Source organism: Pseudoliparis swirei, chromosome 7 (genome assembly GCF_029220125.1).
Source record: "Pseudoliparis swirei isolate HS2019 ecotype Mariana Trench chromosome 7, NWPU_hadal_v1, whole genome shotgun sequence".
Lineage (NCBI taxonomy): Eukaryota > Metazoa > Chordata > Actinopteri > Perciformes > Liparidae > Pseudoliparis > Pseudoliparis swirei.
In genome coordinates, this window is record NC_079394.1 from 17,373,494 (window position 1) to 17,397,899 (window position 24,406).

At 45.9% G+C, this 24,406-nt stretch overlaps 1 protein-coding gene across 2 annotated transcripts in view; it reads left to right on the plus strand.

Moving 5' to 3' along the window:
- Nucleotides 1-22,239, plus strand: part of kremen1 (kringle containing transmembrane protein 1) — a 60,404-nt gene extending 38,165 nt beyond the window's left edge. The window contains exons 4-9 of one of the 2 annotated variants that reach the window (XM_056419599.1): nucleotides 11,391-11,515; nucleotides 13,207-13,360; nucleotides 14,022-14,354; nucleotides 19,368-19,622; nucleotides 19,736-19,820; nucleotides 20,007-22,239. In XM_056419599.1, the coding sequence (XP_056275574.1) occupies nucleotides 11,391-11,515; nucleotides 13,207-13,360; nucleotides 14,022-14,354; nucleotides 19,368-19,622; nucleotides 19,736-19,820; nucleotides 20,007-20,166 (1,112 nt within the window). In that variant the 3' untranslated portion in view covers nucleotides 20,167-22,239. The remainder of the gene's footprint in view (nucleotides 1-11,390; nucleotides 11,516-13,206; nucleotides 13,361-14,021; nucleotides 14,355-19,367; nucleotides 19,623-19,735; nucleotides 19,821-20,006) is intronic. The other variant, XM_056419600.1, reaches the window with a different exon arrangement.
- The last annotated feature ends 2,167 nt before the right edge of the window (nucleotides 22,240-24,406 follow it).

Consider the following 24,406-nt stretch of genomic DNA (forward strand, 5'->3'; position numbering starts at 1 on the left):
CGGGTTAATCACAGGTTTTTGTGGATTAATCATGATTAATCACATATTACCGATATTCTCGGTATATTTTGTGAGAACATAGAGATTTATGACAAAAGACGGATATATACATTTATACATTCTTCTATACAATGGTGCTGCAACTCAGCAGTTATTTAGCAGTTTTCTTCCATATGGAACATGAATACATCTTCATCCTAAACAGAATGTTTAACCCTCCTGTTACCTTTCGGGTCAATTTGACCCCATTCAATGTTTAATGTCGGTGTTCTTTGGGGTCAATTTGACCCCAGGCTGTTTTTCACTGTGTCAAACATATAAGAAATATCAACTTTTTTATTTATTTAAAGGGCTATTTAGGTAGTCAACAAACAAATATAAAGTACCTCACACTTAAACTTGGGAAGCAATATTAATTCTAATAATTTTCTGGAGGTTTTAATTGTCAAATTGACCCCGAGGGTAAAATATGTTAGTAAATGGGGTTAAACAGAACATTTTTCTCTTGTTTGTCAACCATTAACTCCACCATGATACAATCTAAAGGCCTCTAGTCTTCCTCTAGCACAGGGGTGGCCAACACGCGGCTCGCGAGCCTCATGCGGCTCTTTGCCTGGTGTCATGCGGCTCTTACGTTCATATCTAAGTTTGTGTTTTTTTGTATGTGCGTGTTCGCTATGCTTGAGTTCAATACGGTATTTTTCGTCAAACGCGCATGCGTGAGATGAAAAAAACGCAAAGTTTCCCAGTAGGGCACGGGTCTCAAACTCGTGGGCCAAACGCGGAAAGACCACATCCGAATGTCGAGCGGGCCGTTCTACGGTGGGTTACGCGAATGAAAGTGTCCGAAAATCAAACACTGCACTTACGCCATGAACGCCGCATTATGGGCAGCTGGATGTCCCGCACTATGGCTAAAGTAGTTTACGGTGACGCTTTCTCCAGCCGCCCTCAATTCAGCGGACACGGTGTAAGAGCAGCGTTGCGGGAGAACCGCATCCGAATGTCGAACACTCTCTTCGGCTAAAGTGGTTTATTGGTGGGCGTTTGATTACTCCAGCCCCCCCCCAAGTGCACCGTTCGATTTTCGGACACCTGTTCTGATTGACACCATGTGAAGGAATTGCTCGAGTGGCAACAACGGAATTAAGCCAGATTTGAAGAGGATTGTTCAAGGCAAGGAATCCCATAAGTCCCACTATGCAACATGCATAGTAAAAGAAAAACGCTATTGTAAATTATTCTATTTTTGTTTGTGGACTTGGTTGAACTGAGATAATGTGTGTTTGTGTGTGTGTGTGAGACAGTGTACACAATGTTCATTGTTGAACATGACAGACCTGTTGTCTTAGTACTGTAGGAGTCCATTTCTGTCATTATCATGTTGGTGTGTGACATTTACAACAAATCTGGCTGATCAGAGGTGTGTGTGTGCGTGTGCGCGCGCACACATATGTGTATGATGTGGCTCTTTGCGGTGACACAGTAAAAAATGTGGCTCTTAGTCTCTGACTGGTTGGCCACCCCTGCTCTAGCAGCTGCTGAGGCAAACTGACTGTGGGTTTTCTTCATGAACTGGGCCGTGATGAAAGGGACGGCGGGGACACCGCTGCAAAGCTGAAACCTCACCGACACGGACACGGACAGGTGGACAGATTGACAAGTGACTTTTTTTTTGCTCGGTCCCGATGCGCGCGCACGGAGCTCTGCGGCGCGCGAGACGGAGATCGATAAGTGTTAACGCAACGCGAAGAGACAGAAATGACATGCTGCTGTGGAGATACGATCAACAACAGACGTTTAGTTTAATAAAAGAACAAAGACGTGCTATAGAGAACATGTCAGGGGCGGGCCAATCTTTGTAATGTCATGCGATCTACCAACACTACGCCGCGATCGACTGGCAGGTCGCGATCGACGTGTTGAGACCCTGATCTACAGGAAGTAAAAGTCGTAACAAGGTTTCCGGAGGTGAACCTGCGGAAGGATCATTACCGATGAACAGACCGTCTGCATGAGAGCGGACAGAGTTCAGATTGAAGTGGTGTATTGGAAGCTCATTTTGCAAGTGACTTTTTTTTCGTCCCGACGACCAACAACAGACGGATTGGAAGCTCATTCTGTGCATGCGTTAAATGCGCTAAAAAAAACCAACTAGTTAAACCTGTAATTGAATTAACTGAGTTAACGCGTTATTTTTCACAGCACTAATATGTACATATATATATATATGTTTATATATATATAGAGATATATATTTGTATATGTTTATATATATATATATGTTTATATACATATATATTTATATATATATATAATGGAAAAAAGTCTGTGAAATGTTTTGGAAAAGTCCTGGAAATTTGTTGTATTCATATGTTGATTCACGCAGTTTAATTTGCTTTATTAAACAGGTTTTTTAAGCTCTCGTCTCTCTTGTAGATTACGGGGATTATCGTCGCCGTGAGAACCTGTTCAAGTGTGATTATTACTCCTTCAGGCCTCATGCACTCTCCCTCTCTCTCTCTCCCTCTCTCTCTCTCTCTCTCGCTCTCTCTCTCTCTCTCCCTCTCTCTCTCACTCTCTCTCTCACCTCATCTTCTAAGTCCGGCAAATCTATTTTGAAAAGAAAGACGTATTAAAGTAACATTATGTAACAATTGTACCTTAAAATAACAGCTTGAAAAAATTTGTGCCGCTACAATGACTTTTAATATGGCGATTTGCGTCTCCGCCATTGCCATCGGGGGTCTGTAGGGAAATAACTCCGCTATGTAGGATTCTGGAGCCGCCCGATCCGGGGCGGATGTACTTCGACCTGCTTTCTGGCAGTGATTACGCAATGTCATATAGTGCCACTCCACGCTCGCAGCTACAGAATAAGGGTAGCTTTTTTATGTAGCTTTTTGGTGTTGTCAACAATATTGTATTCGATCACACGTACTCCACATTCAAACATTTAGAAAACAACGTATATAGGCTGAAAACGCGATCGGTATTTCATCTAAACTAAATGTTGTCATTCTTTTGGTTATGTTGTAACAATTCACCCTTAGCAACTCAATCAAGGGGAAAAGGTACAATACGCTAAAAAAAAGGGAATGGGCGGATCTGCGAATTCTGGTGTTAACTCTCTCTGCTCAAATGGTCGTAAAAGAAAAACACACAGTCGATATGCGGAAACCCAAATGTTATTATATTAAATCAAATTCAATGCATCTGCAAGCCCCCAAAATGAACACATACACTACAAACAATCAAACCCACTCAAAACGACGTATAATCCCCGGATCCCGACAGTCCCCAAAGTCTTTGCAGTCCCCCAAAACAAAAGTAAATGACTGCACGCGCACACACACCCCCCTCCCCCCAAAAGCCGGTAAACAGCTGACCGACCAGGCGGAAACGTGGCGAGGCGCCGCGTTCAATCCCCGCGCTACTTCACCCTAGTCCGGTAGGTGCTGGGCCCAGTTCACAGTGTTCCTGCGCAGTCTTCTATTAGTGATCCCGCCCGTTGGTATAAATCCAAAATAGAAACAGTCGCCGGATTGCTGCCGTTCTGAGTCCGCTCACAAGACCGCCGCCTGTCAGTGCGCTCCAAACAAAAAAAACTTGCGTCACCTCCCCCTCGTCACCTTTTATAACCCGTGACACGTACAAATAATAACAATAATAATAATTATAATTATAATACAGGACAACACATGATCCCAACTCAATACAAGTGTATGCGAGGCTGCATATATCGTAACTGGGTATTTACGACACTGAAGTAAACGTTAAATACCTCAAAAACTGAAGGGGTCGCTAAAAGGGAAAAACTACATAATGGGGCTTTAATGTGCCATTAAAAAAAAGAAAAAAACATTTCTCCACCTCCATCCATGTCTTTCTCATTCATTTATTAGCTTTATTTCTCTCTCTCTCTCTCTCTCTCTCTAAAAGTACATTTATAACCCTAATTATGTCTCTTTTAAAAAAAAGAAAAAGCTTCTTCTTTTCCGCCACACGAGACGAGACGGACGTGAACTCTGTTGTTTTTGCTGTCTGCCGTGTTTGTGATGCTCCGGCTGCAGTGGAGTCGTGTTGAGTTCTCTCTGTTTTCTTTTCCTCCTCCTCGGCCCCCCTGCTGTGTTGTCCTGAGGGTCCAGAGGGTCGGGGCCGGCTGGAGCACCTTGTGTTTCCTCCGTTTCTCCCTGTGGCTTGTTAAACAGTCTGAATTCCACTGGGCGGCTTTGAAGTGTGTCGACTGTGTTGTTTTTATTTTATTGTGCGTGGAGACATATTTGCACTTGTCGCGGCTGCACGGCAGATGTTGTTTTCTAAGAAAAACACTGTAGCACATTTTCTTTTAGCTTTTTTATTATTATTATGTGCAGGCCTTCTCCGTCTCCAGGTCCATCCAACAATTGTTTTTCTAAAAGAAACCTGCAGTGCTCTGGTGTGATCTCCCTCCCCCCCCCCCCCACACCTGCTGCTCCTCAGACGGCCTCCGGGACGCAGCGAGAGGACAAAGACTGATACGCTGACGCTGGCCTGCAATCTTCCTGTCAAAGCAACATGAAAAAGGAGCCGCCGCCTTTTTTAAATCTCGACCGTCGAGCCCCCCGCTGTGCTCCGTCCGCGTGCCTTGCTCGGAGGAAAGTTGCCCTGGGTTCCCAACCACGGTTTTTAACTCTCCCCCGCACACTTGGCTTGGCTTATCAACTGGTTGAAGCCCCCCCCCCCCTCCCTCACGTTGCCCGTCCGTGGCGAACATTCTTGTAGCATCTCCAACATCTGCTCTCTGCTAAATTGCATTTGCGTTCATTTGGTTTCTCCACGAAAAAAAGAATGAAATCTGATTTGTGTTTTTCTTTTCTTTTTCTGCCGTGATTTGATTTCCATCTCCAGGAGAAATTTAATAAAAACACAACCAACCTGTCAGCATCAGTAGGTCTGAGCTCTGCGTTGGAAGTTTGTTCATCACTCAGAACGAGTGAAATGCTTCTGATGTTTTGTGTCCACGTCGAGTCTCCGAGCACCGACAACTATTCTGGACTCTTTGCGCCCCCCCCCCCCCTTGTCTTGTCCTAATGAGAATGTTTTTTGTCCCCTAGGGTCGGATGACACAACATTCCAGTCAGACCGGAGAGCCACTTACAGATTGTTTTTCTTTTACTTCTGTTTGTCAAATCCGTTTCTCCTCATGACCGTGGAGACGAGAGCGAAAAACAAATCACAAGCTTAATTCGGGCCGCCGGAGGCTCGTTGGCACCTTCTGATCTACGACCTTGAGTTTAAAGACGTTGTGTTAAATCAAGGGATGGGTATCGGGTTGTTTTTTTCAATACCGGTGCTAAACCGGTACTTTTAAAACGATACAGGTGCCTAAACGGTGCCTGAACCGATACTTAAAAAACTAGAAGCACAAAACGACGATTGACAATGACGACATGAAAAACCTCTTCGGCCAGATTCCTGTAGAAGCCGTTCTCATGGTGCACTGACGACAACAGGCTGTCACGCTGTAGCTCGTAGCGTGCACTAGCTCCTAGCTCGCACTAGCGCTAGCTACGAGCTAGCTTAAACATCGTTATAATGGCTAATTTATTATTTGCTGGCCTACTTTTATGAATGCAAGATTTTAATCAACGTTCCAGTACTACTCTGAGTTCAGGCTGCTCTGGTCATCACCGGTCTCCACGTGTTCAGGGGAACCGTCTCCCCATCGCGCCCAGCCTGACGCTGATGTGCTCGGCACGGGCTCACGCAAAGAGTGAAGTGTAAAGATGCTCCGATCAGCATTTTTGGGGCCGATTACCGATCACCAAAATCATGATCGGCCGATTGCAGATCACTGCCAATCAAAGAATGGCAGGGGAATGGTAATCTTTTATCTTTTATCCGACATCGTCGCAGACCTCTGACGCCTTTTAAGAGAGCCGATCTCCGTCCTGGCGAGACGATGCGGTTGGGGCGCACTGAGGACAGTCCGCCCCGGTCGACAGTCGCACCGGGAGCAGGGGGCCCTGTCCCTCCGCACGCGGGGAGAGAGGGCACAGTAAGTACTATGTCCACGGCCCCGGGAAGCGGCGAGGTCCGGGCTTTGGGCGCTGTAAAGCACGCGGCCGAAGCCCACGAGCCACCTTCGCCCCGAGCCTTTCCAAGCCGAACTAGAGCCGGTCGCGGTGCACTGCAACGGAGAAAATGTGCCCGGCGAGGGCCTGCCGGCAGAGTGCAACGGTCCCACGAGGGGATCCTCACGCACCGAGCGGCGTCCCTGTCCCGCCGAGTTGAATCCCAGAGCAGACTGCGTGGGCCCCACCCGTTTACCTCTCAATGGTTTCACGCCCTGTTGAACTCTCTCTTCAAAGTTCTTTTCAACTTTCCCTTAGGGTACTTGTCGACTATCGGTCTTGTGCCGGTATTTAGCCTTAGATGGAGTTTACCACTCACTTTGGGCTGCATTCCCAAGCAACCCGACTCCGAGAAAACCGGACCCCGGCGTGACGAGGGCCGTTACCGGCCTCACACCGTCCATGGGATGAGCATCGATCAGAAGGACTCAAGCCCCCGAGCGACACCGGGCAAGCGATCTTCCATACGCCACATGTCCCCAATCCGCCCAGCGGACAGGGATTCGGCGCTGGGCTGTTTCCTCTTCGCTCGCTGCGACTGAGGGAATCCTTGTTAGTTTATTTTCCTCCGCTTAGTAATATGCTAAAATTCAGCGGGTTGTCTCGTCTGATCTGAGGTCTTGGTCGAATGAGGCGCCGCAAAGGGAGCAGAGGCTCACGGCATCTGGTTCGTCGGGTACCCCGCCGCGGTAGAGGAAGGTCCCGGCCGAATCTCCCCCTGATCTCCCCCGATCACCAACCTAGGGCCCCCACTGACACTCCCATGAACTCGGAAGCTTGACGCGGGCAGCACAGGAGACGGTTAAAACGCTTTTGGCCGATCAAGCCATTTTTACCAATATCGGCCGATCATGATCGGCGGCCGATCAATCGGAGTATCACAAGTCAAGTGATAGACTATCGTAAAATAATATTTTTTTTCAATTTCAATCGGCTCAGGCACCGAAAGGAAGCACCGAAATGTGTGTTGCGTTTCGGTCCGGTCGGCACCGGTCGTATAGGAACCGATTTTCGGTACCCAACCCTAGTTAAATCAGTGCGCTGGATTGCACGGTACAGCGATAAGTACACCGCGGATTACGGCACGAATCATCCTCCGTCTTCCTCCTGGGGGACGCTCTGCGATCCAATAGAATCTTCATGTCCGGTGGTCATCGATGTGATGCGGCCGCAGCATGTGTCAAAAAATACAAATCCACCCGAGACGTGGAAGCATCTGGAGACGTGTTTTCCTTTTTAATGTTGTGTGAAAAGTTTTTCCTCAGTTAGCGTTCCAGAACGGAATTTGTAAAAATTATTTCAACAAAGTTATTATACTGGAAACATCACGGTGCTAATGGGCTTCAGGTTACACCTGCCTCGAATGAAGACCGGAGGTGTTGGCTTGGGCCTCCATCCAGATGCTCCTATTGGTCTAATTCCTTTTTTTTCTTTCTCTATATTTATTGGCATATCAAACGCACGCGCACGCGCACACACACACACAAACACACACAACACAATTAGTTTATGGGGAAATCCTGCATATGATAATCCAAATGACAAAAACACCCTTTTTTATTACATTCAATTCAATTCAGTTTATTTGTATAGCCCAATTTCACAAATTACAAATTTGTCTCGGAGTGCTTTACAATCTGTACACATAAACATCCCTGTCCCAAAACTTCACATCTGAGGTCTCGTCCGATGACCCTATGAGACGTGAAGTCAAAAGGACTCCGGGGAGAAAGCAGAGTTATTAGTGTGTGATGGAGAGATGAAAATGCATTCACAAGGAGGGAGAAAAGAGGAGAGAGGTGCTCAGTGTATCCTAACGTCCCCCAGCAGCCTATAAGCCTATAGCAGCATATCTAGGGGCTGGACCAGGTGAACCTGATTCAGCCCTAACTATAGAGCGTATTCACGTGACGTCAGAATCTCAATCGCGCCATCTTGGGGTCCACTTATTAAATGTCAGAAGAAGTTGACCTGGCTATCGTGTCCGCTGTTTAATTATGCGAGAGCCCAGCAACCTCATGTCCTTCTGCATTACCAAAGAAAGATTTCAACGGTTGGAATTGAATATTCGCAACGCTTTTTTACCTGATTTTACTCGCTCAACACTTTGTGGTATTCGCTAGTTACCCCTAGTTACCAGCACATAGCCCGGTCACATTCCTGTAAAACAGTTTTCATTTCCGCTATCGACCATGGGACATTAACAAATATTTATGCGTTATACTTGCTGTGGAAATACCACAAATGTCGGAACATCAAGCGCCCCGTGTCTGGGTTCATATATGATCCGTAGTCGCACAGCTCCGCCTCCAGGACGAGTGTCTGGATGAAGCCGCTTCCAGCTCCTTCAGGACCAGCAGTGACTGTTTGGCTGGCCGTGATGAGTGCTGTTCCCATGTAGCCAGTGTTTTATTTTACCTTGAAATGAATCACAGAGTAAAGGCAGACATTGCCCGACGGAGTTGCCATGTTCATGGCTTCCTCCCAAGTTTCCATCCACAGTTCCTTTTGCGCAAGTGAAACATTGATTTTCACTCGGCGAAAAAGCAAAAAGAGATTATTGACGAGAGTGTGTCAATGGAAACGTGCCCACAACCCGATGTATCAACAGAAACACATGAGAACAGTCGTAACGCTCATACGCCGAGTGAAGCCGAAGTAGATGCATAACAAGTTGAAGTAATAGCCTGTCTTGTTGAGCTGATAAACCCATATTCTGAATCATTAGTCCCACATCCAACAGTGAGGCACAGTACCACAATCACAAGGCACACCGCTTTGAACTGAAATTGTGTCTCCTTCAGGATATAATGGTCATTTCTAAAGAAGAGCGGCATAAAATAAAGCAAAACAAAGCGGTGCATGGACCCCAACATGGCCACCAAAGGTTGTTGTGGTCACGTGAGTGAATACGCTCTATAAGCTCTGTCAAATAGGAAAGTCTTGAGTCTACTCTACATGAGGTGACTGTGTCTGCCTCCAGGACTGAAGGTGGAAGCTGGTTCCATAAAAGAGGAGCTTGATAACTAAAGGCTCTGGCTCCCATCCTACGTTTTAAGACTCCAGGAACTACAAGTAGCCCCGCATTTAGTAAGCGCAGCTCTCTAGTGGGGCAATATGGTACTACAAGCTCCTTAAGATATGATGGTGCATCACCAATCAAGGCTTTGTAGGTTAAGAGAAGAATTTTAAAAGTGATTCTTGATTTTACAGGGAGCCAGAGCAGAGCAGCTAATGCAGGAGTGATGTGATCTCTTTTCTTAGTTTTAGTGAGAACACGAGCTGCAGCATTCTGGATCAACTGGAGGGACCTAAGAGACTTATTAGAGCAGCCTGATAATAAGGAGTTGCAGTAATCCAGTCTCCAAGTAACGAACGCGTGAACCAATTTTTCTGCATCTTTTTGAGACAAGATGTGCCTGATTTTTTAAATATTACATAGATGAAAGAATGCAGTCCTTGAGATTTGCTTTACGTAGGAGTTAAAGGACAAGTCGCGATCAAAGATAACGCCGAGATTCTTTGCTGTGGTGTTGGATGTGTTAAGTTGTAATAGGTCATTTTGACTTTGCACATGTACATAGGGATCATTTGTGCTTTAAATTAATACATATAGCAAGATATTATCATAGGAAATATTAGGGAGAATATTGATATTGTTGTTGATGTGTTATGAAGCATAGGGGTAATGTCTACTCTATGTATATGTCAATGGCAGAAGTAATGTTTATAATTGTATGTGTGTTTATGATTATATGTATGCCGCATGAGAATGAAAGTTAGTTTATTGTTTCAATGTTGACACATGAGTTGGAAGCCGGTTGAAGTCCGTGACGTTGCTTGAAGCAGGAGAGTGACACGTGGGACTTTTATTGTGAAAGGGAACTTTCATCACATAGGTGACCGGAAGTAATATTGGTCGCGGGATCATGACGTTTGACCCGGCTATTTTATGACCCGTTTTATTACCTGTTTATGACCTGGCCGTAAGCCAACTAGAGTGTAGCATGCTGAACTGACCAATGGAACTAACTTTTAGGATTAAGAGGTGTGGATGCCGTTACGAATGAATACGGGTCGAAAGGGTGAGTTCGTTCTCTAGACGGTCGGAAGGTTACAAGACAGTTCCCTATCAGCTACTTTGCTGTTAGTCTGTGGCGTAATATTCCGGTCGGCCCTACGATCGTAGCTTCAATTTACTGCTTAGACTTTTTGCCATTAAATATTGTTAAACGTATCTATCGGATTCAGATTCTCATTTTATATCGAGCATGGGAACTCCAGTTTGATACACTATAATAGATGCTAGCGCAATGCCATCTACAGAAACCACATCATCAGATAATTGATCTCTGAGGTGTTCAGGGCCGAGTAAAATTACTTCGGTTTTGTCTGAGTTTAACATCAAAAAGACATTACATGTCATTTAGCTTACACTCATGTTACATTCAGACACCGTAGACTCAGCTACAGTGAGCAACTCAGGGTTAAGTGTCCTGCTCAAGGACACATCGACTAAGGCGGGGATTGAACCGCCAACCCCCTGATTGAAAGTCGGGCCTGCTGACCACTGACCCACGCAGGAAAATGCTTAATCCATGCATATGACATGCATATGACACTCCATGCATATGACACTCGACAGTCAACTCTCCCTGACGGCCAACATCGCTGCGACGACGCGTTCCTGTAGGTACATGCTGCACAACATCAGGAGAATACGTCCTCTTCTTACTCGGTTCTGATCCAGGCTCTGGTCATTTCACGCCTCGACTACTGCAACTCCCTCCTGGCTGGTCTACCTGCTAAGGCCATCCGACCCCTGCAGCTCATCCAGAATGCAGCAGCTCGACTGGTCTTCAGCCTCCCACTCCGCTCCTCCGCTCTCCACTGGTTCAAAACACTGGTCCTGGCGGGATCGGGCCCCGCCTATCCGGGATATGGTCACACCGCCTGCACCTCGAGCTAATCACTCAAATCCAGACTGTTTGCTGTCCTGGCTCCTCAGTGGTGGGGCTCCCCACTGACATCAGGACAGCAGAACACACCTTTTCCGACTATATCTGGATTAAATAGCACTTACTTATGGTACTTTTGTAGTTCGACTATGTTGAGGAAATGTTACTTCCTGTATTCTTGTTGTTCTTAGTTTGTACTCTGGCGTCTGCTAAATGACATGTAATGTAATGTAATATGAGGACGGATTGCATCCAATTTGTTTGTGTGTCGCTAACTTTTTTATTTTGTCCCCCTCCTCCTTGCCTCCCGACACAGTGCCCGGGAACCTGGGCTGCTTCAGAGACAGCGGTGACCCGCCGACCCTGTCCGGCACCAGCGAGACCTCCAACAAGCTCACTATCCAGAACTGTATCAGCTTCTGCAGGAAGCAGAGGTACAAGGTGAGATTTGAACCTGCAACCTAAAGAGATGCTCTGCATCATACCTTCACTCGGATTAAAAGCCACCAGCTTTTGAAGGAAAAAACATTGAAAACAATGCAAGCTATTGACTGGAAAGCGTCCCCTAATTGGACGACGAACAAGTCGCCAGTCAGTCCCTCCGGCGGTATAGTCAAGCTTTTATGTAAATCATCTGCGTTTACTGGCAATTTCCTGACAGTTATCGCCCCCGTGGTGCCGAGTGCAGTCTCTACCCTCTTTTTTCAGCCATCAAACGTCCTGTTTCAAGCCGACCAGCGGAAGACGAATCATCGCAGATATCGAGGTCAACAGCTGGAAATTAACGGTTATTATCCCGTCGGGCACCTCCTCTTCACTGCGTTTATTTCCCCCTCGCCGTCTCTGGCGTGCCCATTGTCCCAGCTATAAACAGTGCCAGGTGTTCATCTCCGTCTGCATTGACAGATACTGACAGACCCCCGGCACCCTGCCCCCACCCATTAAGCAGAAGTAACAGGAAGTGGCCGACAGACTGGCATCGTCTGCCTACCCACCCCTCGGATCGCCACCGCTTTTGATGCTCGTGCGAAACTGCGACTCCTCGGAAGTTTTCCACGTCCCTCGAAAGTTTAGTTCTCCACGTCCCTCAGAAGTTCTACGCGTCCCTCGGAAGTTCTACGTGTCCCTCGGAAGTTTTCCGCGTCCCTCGGGAGTTCTCCACGTCCCTTGGAAGTTTAGTATTCCACGTCCTTCGGAAGTTCTCTGCTTCCCTCGGAAGTTTTCCGCGTCGCTCGGAAGTTCTCCGCTTCCCTCGGAAGTTTTCCGCGTCCCTCAGAATTTCTCTGCATCCCTCGGAAGTTCTCCGCGTCCCTCGGAAGTTCTACACGTTCCTCCGAAATTTTCCGCGTCCCTCGGAAGTTCTCCGCGTCCCTCAAGTTTTCCACGTCCCTTCGAAAATGTTCCACGTCCCACGTGATTTCTCCGACAAAGATTAATGCCCGATGAGTCAGGCGGTTCGTCTGCTTCCCTCAACAAGTATTCAAGTCAGCGTTACTTCATTGGGCAGAATAACGCAACAAGGATGTAGCTTGATAATGTCTCAGCGCTCCAGAAATTCCGATTTGCTGACAAAAGACAGCGAGTGGGAAACGATGCAGCACCTTTTCGGTGGCGTGAATTCATTCCGGGGCCCCAGAATGTGGGACAATGGACTCCTTTTTGAAGGAGGGACAATAGCCCTTTTGAGAACGAGAGGTCCGTTGGTGGCGAGGTCGAGATGACGGTTACTTTTTGACGTCTTGCATTCCCACCCCCGCATTTCAGACTCACGGCGCTTTCATTTAAATAGAGAGGTTTATTAAGTAACACACATCCAGTTGATATGAGACAAACAACCCGTAAAAGTACTTTTATTTGAATGTGTCGCGTATTGTCAAGCGCTTTTAATTTGTCTATGCAAAGTTTGTGATGTAATCGTGTTTAGTTTTTACAGGGAGAGCAATTACATCTTTAATATTTCTTTCTTTGTCACCCACAAAGTGCGTCTCTCGGTCGTTGGACTGGTTTTCCTCAACCGCGCCAAATGGATTTATTATGAAATGCATGATGGGACGTGTTACCCAAAGTTTGTTTTTTAATTGCTGATGCGACAATTTGCATATTCCCTCCTTTTTTTGTTTGTTCTCCCGCAGCTGGCCGGCATGGAGTCCGGGTATGCCTGTTTCTGTGGCAACGAGGTGGACCAGCGAGATCACGGCGAGTCGCCGAGCATGGAGTGTAACCACGTTTGCTTCGGCGACCACACCCAGCCCTGCGGTGGCGACGGTTGGGTCATCATCTTCGACAGTGAGTGTTGACTCTGAATTCAATACAATAAACTCTTAATTGTAGGGTTTCCAAAGTAAGAAAAGGTGAATAAATTGCACTCATACATCTGTATCTGTGGTTATTATCACGAGTGCTCTGGACTTTGGCCGTCGGTAGGTAAAGTACCAATCTGCATTCATGCAGCAGTCACAGGGAGTGATCAGCTCCGGCGGTTTTCGGGAGAGCATTTCAATACGCTCTTCCGAAAGCTACCGGACTCCAGCATCAGACGACAATCATTCGACCTCGCTGATCATCGAGACACTTGGCCGGGTCATCGTCAAAATCCTGCAATGGTAGCAGACTCACAATGGGAAAAGGAGTCCGTTGCCTTTTTTTAAGAGGGTTTTTAAGTTCGATGCTAGAATTAGTCAATTTCCTTGTCACCAACAGCCTTTCCTTCCTTCACTAAAACTGTGATCTTACCTACCACGATTCCATGATGACTGGAAATCAACATTTTGACGGAGTTATTGCCTTTGGGTGAAGCCAATCCGATTTGTCCGATTGATGCATCCCCATTCCGTGCGACCATGGAACGCATGAGACCAAATAAACCCAGTGAACATCGGGCTTAACAGCTTCTGAGTTTTCAAAGCGACGCTGACAACCGCTCTTTTCTTTGTGCTCCTCCTTCCAGCTCGAGTCGGGGCTTGCGGTGGAAACTACTCCTCTCCGTCCGGAGTGATCTACTCCCCCGACTTCCCCGACAAGTACGGGGCCGGCCGCGTTTGCTACTGGACCGTCCACGTGCCCGGATCCTACGCCATCCTCTTCAACTTCACCTTCTTTGAGATCTCCGACCAGACGGACATGGTGGAGATCCTGGACGGCTACACCAACCACGTAGTGGCGCGCTTCGACTGGCGCAGCCCGCCGAGGGAGCTGGTGAACGTCACGGGCGACTACGTCGTCCTGTACTTCTTCTCGGATCGCACCAACCAGGCCCAGGGATTTGCTCTGCTTTACCAAGGTAGTGCTTCACCTGCTTTCTGGTATTCCTGCTGAGTTTGTGTCTATCAAGGTTCCCCATGGGAGAACCCCATATGGTTCCTGGTAGGATCTTTTATAAAGGTTCCACCTGAAACCCTTACAGAGGGTTATACCCATAGCCCAACTTATAGGGAAATATCTTGAACCATCTGTGAAAAGTGTTACCCAAAACTCTCTTCGAGAGGTTCCACAGAGAACCCTTCTGTGGTGTCATGGTCTCGATCCGAAAATATAGGTTAATATTCTGGAGTGGATCTTCAGAGTGGGTTCTGGGTTCTTCTAAGGGTGCTAACAATAACCCACCCAGGGATTTCTACAGAGAACCCTTTTAGATTTTAAGATCCCTAATATATTCCAAGTGTTTTACTAAGAACCAACCCCAGGCTTTCTACTAAGAATCCCTTTTATAGTCCAGGGTTTCCCTCTATAACCCACCAGGGTTCCTCATGAGGGCGGATTTGCACAACAATCATAGTTCACAATCACTGTTTTGGGGCGTTTCGGGTTCGGTTATTTGGACCCTTACCCCTTAGTCTTATGAACACACCCTTTCTTTGAAAAAGGGGCGTGTCTGTGACAAAGAATTATTCTAATGCTCGGTTTGAGTTCCCGCAAACATCCTAAACTCCAGAATTCACCCATCAACTCCATTGAGAGCCACATTTGCATGATCAGGTGCGTGTTCTGACTCACCAGCTCCATGATGGGGTTTTGCATGGCGCCCTGGGTTTCGTGGGCTAACACCTCTTAGCTGTGGCGAGGCAGTTGTCACGCCACTGGCGGGGCCCTTTTCTCTTTTCATTTGCTAGTCAATGTCTCACAGCCCCCAGGTGATATACTGCACATTTAAATAATGTGTTGTTTTCTTTAGGAACTCTCTCTCTTATCGAGCTGCAGCAGGCTGCCGTGCCTCCTTGGTGGATTGCACAACACATTTTTTTTTGTGCCGCCTGCATGCAAAACATCGCCCGTCTGATCACAATCTCACTGTTGAGCAGACGTACAGCCGGCGGAGAGACGGCGACGTCACGGCAAGTAATCTCGATGTCGCTCCAGACTAATGTGAAACAATGAAACGCGTTCCTTGTTTTCATGTTACTGCGTACGATCTCTAAGAGTCGCCGCGTGAAGAGTCTGAATACACCGAAATAAAAAATGCATAGATTAATTTAGGGCGGCGTGACTGTGGAGGTGACATTCACACTGGGAGGCAATCTGTTCTGGCCCCTCCCTCCCTCTCTCTCTCTTTTTGCCTCCATTTGTAATCCCCCTGTCATTTTTCTCGCCGCTGGCGTTATAGTAAAAACAATATTGGAAAGGTCAACCTCCTCCGACCTCTGGACTCCTTCACTGCTCACGTTTCGGGTTCTTGTTTTTGCGTGAAGCGTCATGTCGCCGAGGAATGGAATCTGAGAAAAAAGAGGTCACCTCATATATATATTTATTTTTTACAGATAGATAGAGAGACAAGTGCGGCTAAAAGAAACGGAGGCAGAACGACAACAGCCCAACAAAGTGTAAAGTAGAAGTATAGCGGCACTAAATACATCTTAAATCTTCCCCTCTGTGGCATTTCAGAATAAATGCTCACAGATGACGGCGGAGCGTTTTTCGGGTTTGCAGCGCGGTATTTTGTTTGCAAATGGGGAACATGTGGGAAGTTCTGGGAACATCGCAGTCAGGTTGAACTATATGTGAAAAGAAGGGGGGGGAGTGGAATCCCACAATGCTTCAACATCCCACCGCCATTCATGGAAGACTGGAACCAGCCTGGATCAAATAATATCTCTAATTAGTTACGGGTGATTTAAACCCGAGGTTGGACACAGGATGGGCTGGTTTCACTATTCGCTTTTGGGTGCAGTACCACTTCTCGCCACTATAAGTCCTAAAGTTTTCTGAATGAATGAATCACTTGCTTTAAAATGAAGAGATGAGAGAGAGAGAGAGGGAGAGAGAGAGAGAGAGCGAGAGAGTGAGAGAGCGAGTAAGTGAGAGAGAGAGGGAGAGAGAGAGAGAGAATGAGAGAGAGAGAGAGGAACAGAGGGAGACAGAGAGAGAGAGGGATAGAGACATACGGAGAGAGAGAGAGGGAGGGAGAGAGAGAGAAAGAGAGGGAGAGTGTTTCCGGTTGTGTGGCGTTCAAGTGCCTTCAGGATCTCCCGTTCTCTTCATGTCTCTGTCTCACATGTGTCAGCACCTCTTCTTCTTCTTCTGCTTTTTATATTTTTTCGTTCAATGTCACTGCATAATCCAGCAACGGCCACAAAGACACAATTTATTCACATATTTAATGAAGTTTATTGTAAAGACGACAACTTTTTTAATAAACCGGCAAATTGATTTTGTGTTGTTTGCTCACTGGATCCATATGAACTCGACAATATCTAAATATGACTTTTTAAAAAGTCTGTCCTCAAACTTCAATCGTCTGGTGTTTTATGAAAGGATTTTCTCTTTGATGAAATCCTAAAATAAGGTTCTCCGGTCCTCCCTCACGAGGCTGATGATGAACAACTTTCAGCTTTTAGGACGCTCTGTGAATTTGGGCCCGTTTTGAATATCTTAATTATTTTTGCTCCCTTAAAGGAGACGTGAACTCACTAGGGCTGCAACAACGAATCGATAAAAATCGATTATTAAAATAGTTGGCAACGAATTTCATTATCGATTTGTTGTGTCGCGTGATTATTACGGCACTCAATAAGTCGCGGAGTATAAAAAAAAAGTTGAGTTGAGCGGCGCAGGAGAAACAAGAGCGGAGGGAGAGGACAGACAGAACGCTGCGTTGTGAGAGCCAATCAGCGCTGAGCTGCTCCGCTGTTGGTGAATCTAATTGGCTGCTGCTGCTCTCGTGGCGCTGGAAGCGGAAGTCCTTCACGTAGTCGGAGTGACATTCACGGAGCTGTGTGCGCCTACGGGTGATGTTATGAACCCAGACACCAGGGCGTTAGATGTTACCACGTATGTGGCATTTCCACAAGAAGTATAATGTAGAAAAAGTGGCAAATTATTATATTATTATAAAGTATACATCTATCTATCTATCTATATATACCGTGTGAATTAACATTTGAATATAACAAATTTGCATTACTTTTCCAAAAATGTTGGGATTTTATTTTGTTCAATTACTTTTCTAGGCCTGGAAATAGCCATTTAAAAATTCCATGACTTTACCAGGTTTTCCATGACCGTACGAACCCTGTTTTGAATAAATGGTTGAAAATTACAGTTTTTTTGTTTTTTCCGATTAATCGATTAATCTAAAAAAATAATCAATAGATTAATCGATTATCAAAATAATCGTTAGTTGCAGCCCTAGAACTCACCGTTTCTTTAATGTGTCTGGGGACAAATGAGGAAAAGAAACGTTTTCGGACTTTATAGATGACTCCAGTCCCAGATTAATAAATTTCTCTCACTGCTAATTAACGCGTCAGAAAGAAACACAATAATGAAAGAGTTGAAGTGTGATGCGTTCACAGTCCGGAAGAATAAAACTCTTTTCAAAATCACACAGTGGTTTTAAATAAATGGCGTCTATATTTAGGAGTAAATGAAAGACAGAGAAGATGTTATTCAGGACGCCCGGGAACACGTAAAGGAGTTGAAATAGCTCTCTGTTGTTTTATGAAAAGAAACTCTCCCACAGCTTTAAAACATTGATTGAAAAACATTTCTTTCTTTTTCTTCTTCTTTCTTTTTTCTTTTACGATGTCACGTGTTTACGGCACGCGAGTGTTTTGTTTGGGGGGGGGGGGGCAAAGACGTCCGTTTTCATAACAACCACGCGCTTAATGCGAGATATTCGCTCGCGACGTCGTTTCCGACGAGTCCCGCAGGAGTCTATGAAAGGGGGCGTGTCATCGGCTCGGCTCGAGACGGGACGGCGAAGCTTCTCCTCTTCCGGGTTCCGCTGGGGCAATGGAGGGTGTTTACAGTATTGATCAGAAGACTTTTATTTACTGGCGTCTACAACACATGTTCATGCACTACAATATTAATATGTTTCCTTCACTAATGAAAATGGCAGTGTGTTATAAAAAACACACTGTACATAAGGTGGTAGAATATACAGTATGAAGTACAGTTATTAAAAAAACAGGTTATCAACATAACACCTGTTTAAAAAAAAGCTTTAAACAAGCTTTAAGAAAGCTTGGTGCTTAAAATGTTAATATAAATCTAAAATATTGTTTGAGTGATTTTGACCTTCGCAGAATGCGGAAGGTTATGTTTTAATCGCTGTGTATTTATTTGTATGTGTGTGTGTTTGTGTGTTATTCGCATAACTCAAAAAGTATTAAACCGAATCGCATGACATTTGGTGGGATGATTGGTTATTATCCGGGGACCATTTGATTAGATTTTGGGATCGATCGGGTCAAAGGTCAAAGTCATGAGAAGGTCAACATCTTCTTTGAATCGCATGAAATTTGGTGGGATGATTGGTTATTATCCGGGGACCATTTGATTAGATTTTGGGATCGATCGGGTCAAAGGTCAAAGTCATGAGAAGGTCAACATCTTCTTTGAATCGCATGAAATTTGGTGGGATGATTGGTTATTATCCGGGGACCATTTGATTAGATTTTGGTATCGAGCGGGTCAAAGGTCAAGGTCAAGGTCATCAAAAGGTCAAAATCTTCTTTTTACCATAGCGCGGTCAACCCTAAATGTGGCTGCGGCGAAGGTATGCGCTCTACCGAGTGCCCATTCTAGTTTTTATTGTATTGTTTTATTTTTATCATTGCGTAATAAGGTGATTACGCAACAAGCGAGGAGACAGTGACACGGACGCATACCAATAAACACATCTGCATTGTTCCACACGTTTCTCTCAGAAGCTCACAGAGGTCACCGGAGATCTCGGCACCGCGGCGGAGCGTTTAGCCGCGCCGCCACCGCCATGTCCCCACCGTGAGGGGTTCTGGTTGACGGTGCAACGCCGACTGCTCAAATCCCTCCGCTTTGCTCTTTGTCTCCCCAGCGCTGAGAAGCCAAGACACCAGAACAATGGAGGCCGAGGGAGACGGGGGGGAGGACAACGACGTCTCCAGCACGCCGGGGCCCCGGCTGGCCGGCGGTGTAGGAGGAGGTGGAGTCACCGAAAGATCCAACAGCACCTCCAATGGACGCTCCTCCCAGATCCTCTACGTCATCACGTCCAGCCCCGGGAAGCCGGAGCGCAGCATGCCAGGTCAGTGGGCTGGACGCGGCGAGACCGGCGGCGGCCACGGCGCGAGTACGTTCAACACCCACAATGCACCACACCTCCGTCCACACACTTTGAATAACCCTCCGCGCGGTTTTAGTTTTTTAATTACCACGATCTAACGCCATGTTCCCGTGTGGCAGTGTGGACCATCTACGCGCTCGCCGCGCTCCTCGTGCTCACCGTGGTGGCCATGGTGGCCAAGCTGCTGCTGCACATCACCGTCAAGTGAGTGGGGGGGAAAGAGGGGGGTGGGCATCAACCAGGCATCGAACGTCAGAAAGAAAATAAAACAAAAGAAAGAGACACATTAGTTGGATTCTCAGATTCTTAGTCTTGTTTAATAATTCATTCATTAAAACATAACTTTGTTAAATAGTTTATTCATTTATCAAAACATTTCTTTCTCTGAAGGTCTCCCAGCGTGCCGGCGGGCGGCGGCTCCGACGGCTGCGGCCCGAGCGCGGCGTCCTCCGAGCCGTGGATTATCCTGTACCGCCCCTCCACCATCTCGCTCTTCAAGAAGAAGTTGAAGAACCACCACGGCGACCTCAGCCCCCTGGTGGGCAACTAAAGAATCAACGTCGACCGAGAAAAGCTGCCCGTCAAACGCTGCCTGACAACCCCCCCCCCCCCCCCCCCGTCGGACGGCAGGGGGCCGGACAATGAAACTACGCCGACACACCCAGTGGCTAACGACGACTGACTGAGAGGACGCCAATGAGCTCGGCACCAAAGAGGTGGTGGGGGGGGGGAGAGCTGATGAAGGACAAAGGAGCGAGGGGTCGTAATGTTTAACAAGCTTCTCTGATCCCTGATGATCAACACACCTCCACAACAAACCACAACAAACTAAAACTTTCCAGACTGCAGTCACAACAACAACAACAACAACAACAACAAAGAATGAACGGCTAACTTCACTGTTCCAGTTGAAGATGCAGGGAGGGTTTTACCTCCTACCTGGCAACCGCATCTTCACGAGCATCAAGGAGAGGACGGAGACACACACACACACACACAGCTTAACAGTGTTTTACACACTCTTTTAAACTGCCTCATAAGGAGGACAAAACACTTGCAGCCCCCACCCCCAAAAATCCTCCCATCCAAAGAGTGTTGTATTTATTTGCCTTTATGCAAACTGTTTATTTTTTTAATATTCTTTTTTTAACTGGACTAAACTAACTTTCATGAGGAGGAGGTAGATACCACAGCACTTTGGGGATGAATCACTTGCTTTAAAATGGAGAGATGAGAGAGAGAGAGAGAGAGAGAGAGCTCGGTGGTGGGTGGGTGGGAGAGTGTTTCCGGTTGTGTGGCGTTCAAGTGCCTTCAGGATCTCCCGTTCTCTTCATGCCTCTGTCTCACATGAGTCGGCACTTTTTCTTTTTTTTATATTTTTCGTGCCCTTTTAGGATTCCTGCTCATATTAAATGTTAAACGTCTCGTCCAGTGATTTGAAGCTTTATATTCTTTGTTTCTTCTTTTCTAACTCAAGTGAACACGTCTCAGACCTGGACAGGTAATAATTACACGAGGCTCTTTGGGGCCTTTTGGGACGAAATAGAAAAATCTTTAATTTCTCATTTCTGACATTTACTGAACATATTGTTCACATTAAGTTGTCTCTTTGATTACAGGGGAGGGGAGGGGTATCAGGGGGGGGGGGTGTTATAGTGTTGTATATCATGTAATTCAGTGTGGAAATCATCGTTCTTTAGTTTTGTGTCCCGGCTTCCTCGTCCACTTTGCTTTGGAGACGATTTCAGGCCCAAAAAATGTCAAGCGCCAAAAGAATAACTATACACCAAACGGAGATAAAACAAAAAGCCCCCGACGGGACATTTAAACTACTTAAAGGTCCACAGCCACTCCGCCGGTCATTGCCCTTCAAAAAAATCGTCCAATCACAGCGCAGAACAGAGAACAGAGAGCGAGCCTCAAACACGTCCGTGCACTTAAGATCGTATTCTACGACGTGATGTCGGACTCACTCACCGCTTCACTGCACAGAGGAAGAAGAGCGAAAACGGCACTTAAGGTCAAAAAGGTTGTATCCTATGACATCATGCGGCGTTCACGTCAAAATGTTTATGTTCTTCCAAGAATCGGGATCAGAGGAGAAGAGACAGAGAACCAAAGAGTTCTTCAAAGAACCTTTAAAGGCGTCTCAAGAACCTTAAAAACATGCTTCTTTAAGGCACCATTTATGGTTCCTAAAGAACCTTTCAAACCAGGGTTCTCCAATCAGGAGGGGGGGGGGAGATGGAGCCACAGTCGACTGTAACTCATACGTAGCGAGGGGGGGGGGGGGGTATAATGTGAGTTGAAATCAAACAAAATCTGACAGTTCAGATCTTAACGGCGGCCATGTTTGTTAAACCACAAATCCACGTTTTTTTTCTTTTTCCGTTGAAGCGAAAACACCACAGCTCCCCCCCCCCCGCCCCGACACATTGTTTTGTTTTTCATGCAGTTTGTAAATATAAAAAAATTAAATGAAAATGGTTTTAATTTATACAGTAAGTTATTGTTGTTTTTTATGTGGGATATAATCTTCTGTTGTTGTTAAGTGAAGTATCTTTGTAGTTTATTTAATGTGTTCCATGGTTGCAAAAATAAACACTGTATGCATGTTTCTTAAGCTGCTGTCGGCTCTTTTCTTCGTGCCGCCCCTCTTTAAAATAATAATAATTTCATAATTTCACACTATTAATATAATATTAATATTAATATTACAGAAAGGGCATCGTGTTGGAAAAGCAGCTCATTGGAGTTCATTTGAAAAGACTGCAGCGCTTTGCATGGTGGGACATCTGCACCCCCCCCCCCACACACACACACACACGCACACGCACACGCACACACCAACACCCACACACACCAACACACACACACACACACACAGTCCACAACAATAACCATGACTCACAATTTGTCAAAAACTTGGAAGGTGACTTTCTCGGCTCTAAGAAGAAGAAGAAGTAAAAAAAAACAGTCTTCATTCTTCTTCTTCTCCCTTTTTCTTCTTCTCCTCCTCCCTCCCTCTTTTCCCTTTCCCTCCTTCTTCTCCTTTTTCTTCTTCTTCTTCTGGATGAGGGCACCGCGGGGAGGGTGGAGGGGGGGGGGGCAAGCCCCAACATAAACCTGGTATAGGCCTCAGGTCACTTTGAGATTGTTGGGAAACCCACACATTCCCATCCAGGAAACCACAGAAGAAGAACCTGTAAACGGTCCTCCTGCTCCCCCTGGTGGTGATGCGACGTGTTGCGCATGTTTCCTCAAAAGAACCCAAATAATGAGCTTCAGTGGCAGATGGTTTACATGTCTGCTGGCTGGCGATGATCAACATATACATCATCTCAATGAATAATAATAATAATAATAATACATTCTATTTGGAGGCGCCTTTCAAGTCACCCAAGGTCACCTTACAATAAAATCAAACAGGATACAGGATAAAAGTATGAAAGATAAAAACACCATTAAAACAGAAGATCAACATAAAAACAAGTGCAGTGTACAGGATCCAGTTATAGGGAGTATGCCAGTTTGAACAGGTGAGTTTTGAGTTGAGACTTGAATGATGTGATGGAGAATGTCCTGTTTCAGGACACAGTGAGACGTACGTCGTTTCTCAATATGCGTACTTGTGCGTACTTTCCTCTACTTGTGTTCTCGTGACTCGTGAAACGTCATCAGTCGCAGCCCGGGTACATGTTCACATTCAAAGTTCGCTTCTCGCAAAGCACGGTCAAAATACCCGGATGTGACTTTATCCTCCCACTTTCCGGAGGATGCATCAGAGGAGACTTGTGCGTACTCTGGCCACCATATATCCCAGAATGCATTTCACCAGCAACTGGAAACAGTAGCGGAGGAGAAAATAAACTACTGACAGTTGACTTTTTATAAATACTACTGTTGTTGAGTCACGGAATGTAATTTTATGATGTTTTAAAGCGAGAAGTTAGTAGTTTAAAAATCAAATCTATGGTCGGTTTGTTACGATTAAGCCTAATAAAGATCTGCGCCGTAGATTTGAGGCTCTGCTCTGCAGCGCCGGGCGGTCAGCGCGCTGTGTGGCCGCCGACAGCAGCCGTATCTCACTGCGGTCAACTCAGCCGACACTCGGATCTCCTTGGTCAACTCAGCCGACACTTAAATTTCTGTGCACCTATAGACTGATGTTGACGGTACACGCATTCGATCGGGAGCGCGCAAGGGTTTTGATAAAGTTAGCGGCAGGATTCACGTGACACAACATCCGGTTTTACAAAGTTAGCGGAAAGAACTACGTGAAACAACATCCGTTTTTCAAAATAAGATGTCGACAAATCATACACTAGCCTATACAAGTAAACAATTAACTGATTTTGAATCTTTATAGATCGTTTCTGAGATTTAGCTTAAATTATGCTAACATTAAAACGTTTTACTGTACCAAGGAAGAGTTTATAAAAATAAAACTCAGACTTTTGTATGTTAAAAAATTCCTGTATATAGATTTCCCCAACAGTTCCAGGAAATGAATGATGCAGCTGTGTTCAAGACAGTCCTGACTTCCATTATCCTGGGAATCAGACATATCTACGGTCCCAATTGGGAGATATTTCAAATTAAAAGTCCTAAATGTTTAAAGAAATCGGTCATTTCTTTCATGTTTGAAGTGCTTTATATATGTTTTTCCTCAAAATGCCCGGCATTGACTGATGCAGCTGTGTTTAGGACAATCCAGACTTCCATTATCCTGGGAATCAGACATATTTACTCTCCCAATTGGGAGATATCTCAAATTAAATGTCCTAAAT